Source organism: Pterocles gutturalis, unplaced genomic scaffold, assembly GCF_000699245.1.
Source record: "Pterocles gutturalis isolate BGI_N339 unplaced genomic scaffold, ASM69924v1 scaffold31423, whole genome shotgun sequence".
Classification (NCBI taxonomy): domain Eukaryota; kingdom Metazoa; phylum Chordata; class Aves; order Pterocliformes; family Pteroclidae; genus Pterocles; species Pterocles gutturalis.
Window position 1 is genome coordinate 9,923 of NW_010126656.1, and position 5,648 is coordinate 15,570.

Genomic DNA, 5,648 nt, shown 5'->3' on the forward strand with positions numbered 1-5,648 from the left:
AGCACCCTGCCTTCTTGTGGTCTCCCAACACAAATGTTAGAGCTCCTGAGTTCTTATATTTTCTGGAAATCGTTAATTGAAATGGGTGGAAAGAGATGCTCATACTGGAGCAGCAGGAGTAAGCGAGACATGAACAGGATAGAAAACAAAGAAAGGCAGGTGGGTTGTGTTGAAAAGATGTGGGAGTGATAGCTGAGCCTTCTCTACCCTGTTTACTTTTACAGTTCTGGTGTCTGGAAAAGGCCACAGCATGAGTGCAGACAACAAGAAATAGAAACTGTAATGGCACGAGAAGAGTACTTTCATGGGTAAATTGCAAACCAATTGGATAATCCATGAGAAGTAAGGCAGGGAGAAGATCTGTGTGTGCAGTTCTGTACTGAAGCATGCAGAAGTGTGTTTCCCATTGCTTGCCTTCAGTCTCCTGTCTGAGAAAGTCTTTGTTTTTGTGGTAAGGCACCAGGCAGAAGAGCAGGACACTTAGTGTGCTGAGGAGCATTGTTGTTTGTCATGGGGAACCTAATCTTGTTAATGACTGGCCTGGCTGACCTCCTGGCTGCTTTCATATGGAAAGGAGATAGAATGTGGAGCAAGATGGGCTATAGTTTGTTTTCTGGACAGTGAAGGGAAGCAATTTCTTGTTTTGATGTGATAAAGCTGTACTATTCACGTTGATTTATGAACAGTAGTAAGTTTTCACACGATGATGACACGAGAAGCAAGGGAAACATAGGATGACATAGGGATTATGGTGAGTTCATGACTTGATGCCCTTTAGGAATCAAAGCCAAACTAAAACAAACCCAAAATAGTAGCTGTCAGTTGGGGGCAGTTGGCTTGAAGAGTAGACTTCTGAGATATTTCTTTCACACACAGAATCACAGAATGTTAGAGACTGGATACAGTTACTGTTTAAAGGAAATTTTCCCATGGTGTGTATGGGGAATCTTGCCTTAATGTGAGACCTCATTTATATCTTAATTGTGCCCTTCTGTCAACTTAGTAGTAAGAAGTTACTAGCTACCATAGAGCAGAATCGAGTCCTTAATGCAAGTGTAACTTGAGCTCAGTATTGACATGTTTTTGTCTATGTCATGGCAGCAGTCTTGTGAGTTTTTTTAGAGCCGTTCAGAGCTACCTGGAAATGCAAGGTGATTGCTGAAGGCTGAAGCGGGGACACAGAGAGCTAATGGTTTGCAGAATCCCTTCTCCACAGAAAAATTTTGTCTCATCTGTTAGATCAGTAATTTTTTTTTTTTTTGGCACATATAGTTGTTTTTAATAAAGACTATGGAAAAATCTCTTATTCTTCTTTTCTGATTATTTATATTGAATGTCTGGGTGTTTTTAGCAGAATGTAATTGATTCAAAACTGATTGCAGTTAAGGTTCTTGACAGCTCCAATTTCCTGCTTGCAGCTCTGCTAGATCTCAGAGGTTGGAATGCTATATCACATACATTGTCTGTGAAATAAAATTTCTTAAGTGACATTTCCAAGGGAAATGCCTAGAATCCCTATGATTTCAGAGCAGGTGCTTTGGACCAACTAGCAATTTTGTGTCGAAATGTACTTTTTACCAACTGTGAATATTCATACTGGAAAAATTGAAGTTTATTTGCTCAGCAGGACCTTCAGTCTGGGCATTCTGCAACAAGATGCTGAGATAGATTTTGCTGGTGACAACAATTCTTCATTTAATCTTTTGCTGGTGACAATTCTTCATTTAATCTTTTTCACCAGACCATGGCCAGGAGACCTAATCAAGTGAACAGAGGGAAAGTGCTGAGGATAGAGGAGCTTAGGATAGGGAAGAAGATCAGGACAGTGATTCTACCTGGGACCGGAATGTGGAAACTGGATCCCTTTGCGATGCTTGTCAAGTGATTGTGCAGACAGGCTGAGTTTGGATAATTCTTAACTGAGGCATGCCTTACTTTGCAACATTGTGATGTGCTTCTAACCTAAATTGGAATGTATCTGATAATGGATACAACATTAGCCAAGCAACGGTTTATAAAACAATTGCTCAAATAACTTTGTTTCTTTTTTTCCCTGTAGCAAACATTCACTGTGAGGACGTGTTTGGCATTGTGGGAGAAAATTTTACTTTTCCAGTAAAAATAGACCAAAAAATAATGGAAATTATTTGTACGAAAAACAAGAATAAAGTGGCTGTATGGGAAGGACAAAACGAAACAACATATTATCCCTCTCTCCGTAACAGAGGCTTGCTTAACAAAGAGAATGGACGCTTGACTATATTTAAATTAGAGGACAATGATGCTGGCACATATGTATTAGAATACATTGATTCTATGAAAAAAAGTCGTCTCTTAACCTTCATACTTGCTGTGTTAGGTAAGTAGTGGAAGAACTGCACAAAGAATTTGCACCACTTTATTCATTTTAAGAACGCTAGAAAGGGGATTGTTTATTTGTCAGAGAAGCAGAGAGAAATGGAGGGGAACTGTTCTTTGGCTCTATTTTTATGTTGCTTAGGCACTTGAAACAAATTTTAAAGGTGGCGCCTAATTTGTGTGCCCATCATTACTCACCTTGGAGTGACTTCTTGAATCTGTGTAGGTGGCATGCTGTGTACTTTCAGGTGGATAACCAAACTCTTTGAGTAAGCTTACCAAGTGACCCCAGGCATTATGTATCTACTAAAGATGCTCCTGCAGGCAAATTATATGTGCTTGAATATCTGTGGCATCATCCTGCGCAGAACTACGCAGCTTCACTAGTCATCTTTGGGAAATATATTTGACCAGTGTGTATATTAGTCCTATTGACAGTGAACCATGCAGAGTCTCAAACTAGGTGTTGAAGAACTACAAACAGGGACACTTTCAGAAATATGTTTTTCTCTCAAGCACATGTGCGGACACACACACACGTGCACCTTACATGTACACTTCTATGTATGCACTCTCCTGCTGCTTTTGTTGTTCCAGCCCTTGTCCCGTGCTAAAATTCAAGGCAGTTTATAAGCAAAGTAATACAGAATGTTTTCTCTCCTTTTAGCTCCCCCTTCAGAACCTGAAATAAGTTGCAACATCAGTGGTGATCACCTTGTGTTAAAATGTACAGCAGATTTCCAGAAGCCTCTGAATTACTCTTGGAAGTTCAGTAGCCTAACAACCACTTCTCAGAACCAGGAAATTTTCATCGCTAAGAAGAATGTTGATGCTTTTGAGAAAGCTGCGTGTTTCATTAAATTCTCTCAAACGGAAAAGAGCTCTGAAATCTCTTTGACTCAATGCTTTCCAGATAAAAAAGGTAATGAATGGGTCAGGTTGTATATGCAAGCCTGAGAGGCTAGGTTGGGAAGCAGCATGGACTTTTGACTGTAAGATTTCTTCTGACTTCTCAGGAAGTTGAATTTAAAGAGTAAAAAGCATCAGAATTTATTTTTCTCCTAAAAGTGTGTTTAAGGTTGGTGAAAGGTGTGAGACTGACAGTTTGATCACCCCGGAAACATACTTTTTGCAGGGATCTCGACAGGATAAAACCTTCAGCTGTGACTTGAAATGAGTAATAATAAAGAGGGAGACACTCTTAGAAGATCTCTTCTGAAGCTTCTGGCATTGTGTAATTATTGCTAATGACTGTTGTGCTCTTTGTACTGCTTTCCATGAAATGGAATGAAACTTGAGTCATTTCAAGTGAGTCTTCTAGTAACCATTAGATAAAATAATTGCTCATCTAGTGTGTGCGTGAGTCAATGAGCATACTTCTTTTCCTCCTTCACAGATAGATATAAAAAGGTGAAAAGAGAATTTTCCTGCTGTTGCTTGTTTCTTTGGGACAGCCTCAGCTGAGCTTCAGATCAGCTTGAGGCTTGCTTTTTTTTTTTTTTTTTTTTGAGTATACAGAGGTTCAGAACACATTTGGAACCATCTGGTTTGTAGGGTGTGTAAGGCAGTCCCTAACTGACAAAATTTCCCACTTCTGTGCAAAAGTCATTTTCATGGTTTACCAGTATAACATTCTTCCTCCTTCACTGGAATTACATGTTAGAGACTTGTTAGAAATGAGGCATGTTGTGGGTTGATCTTGTTTGGCTGCCAGGTGCCCATCAAGCTGCTCTATCATCACTCCCCCTGCTCAAATGGACAGGAGGGAGGCAGTATGACAAAAGCCTCATGGGCTGAGATAAGGACAGGGACATGACTCAGCAATTACCCTCACGGGCAAAACAGACTTGACTTGTGGAAAATTAATTTAATTTATTGCCAATCAAAATCAGAGTAGGATAATGAGAAACAAGAACAAACCTAAAACATCTTTCCCCCACCTCTCTCTTCTTCCTAGGCTCAATTTCACTCCCAGTTTCTCCACCTCCTCCTCCTGAGCAGCACACAGGGATAGGGAATAGGAGTTGTGGTCAGTTCATCAGACATTTTCTCTGCCACTCCTTCCTCACACTCTTCCCCTGCTCCAGCGTGGGGTACCACCCACAGGAGACAGTCCTTCACAAACTTCAACATGGATCCTTCCCACAGGCTGCAGTTGTTCATGAACTGCTCCATTGTGGGTCCCCCCCAGGATCGTAAGTCCCACCAAAAAACCAGCTCCAGCATGGGCTCCTCTCTCCACAGGTCCTGCCAGGGACCTGCTCCAGTGTGGGCTTCCCATGGGGTCACAGCCTCTGCACAGCTGTCTCACCATGGGCTGCTCCACAGGTGCAGGGGAATCTGTGCTCCAGAGCCTGGAGCACCTTTTCCCCCTCCTCCTTCACTGACCTTGGTGTCTGCAGAGTTGTTTCCCCCACATATTCTCACTCTTCTCTCCCAGCTGCTGTTGTGCAGCAGTTTTTACCCTTTTTAAATACATTACCACAGAGGCGCTGCCACCATCTCTGATAGGCTCAGCCTTGGCCAGCAGCAGGTTCATCTTGGAGCTGGCTGGCATTGGCTCTGTCAGCATAGGGGAGGCTTCTAGCACCTTCTCACAGAAGCCACCCCTGCAGTCCCTCTGCTACCAAAACCTTGCCATGCAAACGCTTAACTCACGACAACAAGGCATTTGCTGAAATTTCATTTGGCTGAGATCTGGCTCAGCCATTCATAGGCAAAAAAAAAAAAAAAAAAAAATAGCCATAGCCTTTCAAGTGTTGATGTGCCTTCACTGAACTAAGGTATTTGCCATGTAACTTTCCTGGAGTTGGCTTAGGGTTTTGCTAATAACTGACTGGTGCATTACTTTCTTGAGGTTACTTGTTTAAAAACAATTAGCTATAAAACATAGTCAAGGTTGTATTTCTACTGAACTAATACTACGCAGGTATCAGCTTTTTAACTAACCCATAATTTATTTTATTTTTTAAAGGAGACATCTATCACAAAAGAAGCAGAGCCGGTCTGATTGTGTCTTTTGTTCTCTTAATTCCAGTTGTAGGATTCCTAGTATTTGTATACAGAAGAGGTATGTACAGCATTTCCTAACTGAACTTGACATGCTTCAAGATTATGCTGATGTAAAGTTCTGTAGAATGTATGAAAGTTTCTGACTGTGGGATGTAAATATAGTAGTAGAAACAAGTACAACTTAAGCAAAGGCTAGTAGATTTGAAGGAAAGTAATACACTGAACTTCTTGCACTCAGACACTGGGCTCTGTGTCCTGGGAAACACTGTAGTTTGTAT

At 41.2% G+C, this 5,648-nt stretch overlaps 1 protein-coding gene across 1 annotated transcript; it reads left to right on the plus strand.

The window, feature by feature from the left end:
* Positions 1-2,059: 2,059 nt before the first annotated feature.
* On the plus strand, positions 2,060-5,428 carry LOC104460062 (carcinoembryonic antigen-related cell adhesion molecule 1-like; the record flags this gene model as incomplete). The annotated part of the gene is made up of 3 exons (XM_010079061.1): positions 2,060-2,359; positions 3,026-3,280; positions 5,333-5,428. Coding segments are annotated over 3 exons (651 nt in total), but the record flags the coding sequence as incomplete, so codon positions are not given.
* Between the last annotated feature and the right edge of the window lie 220 nt (positions 5,429-5,648).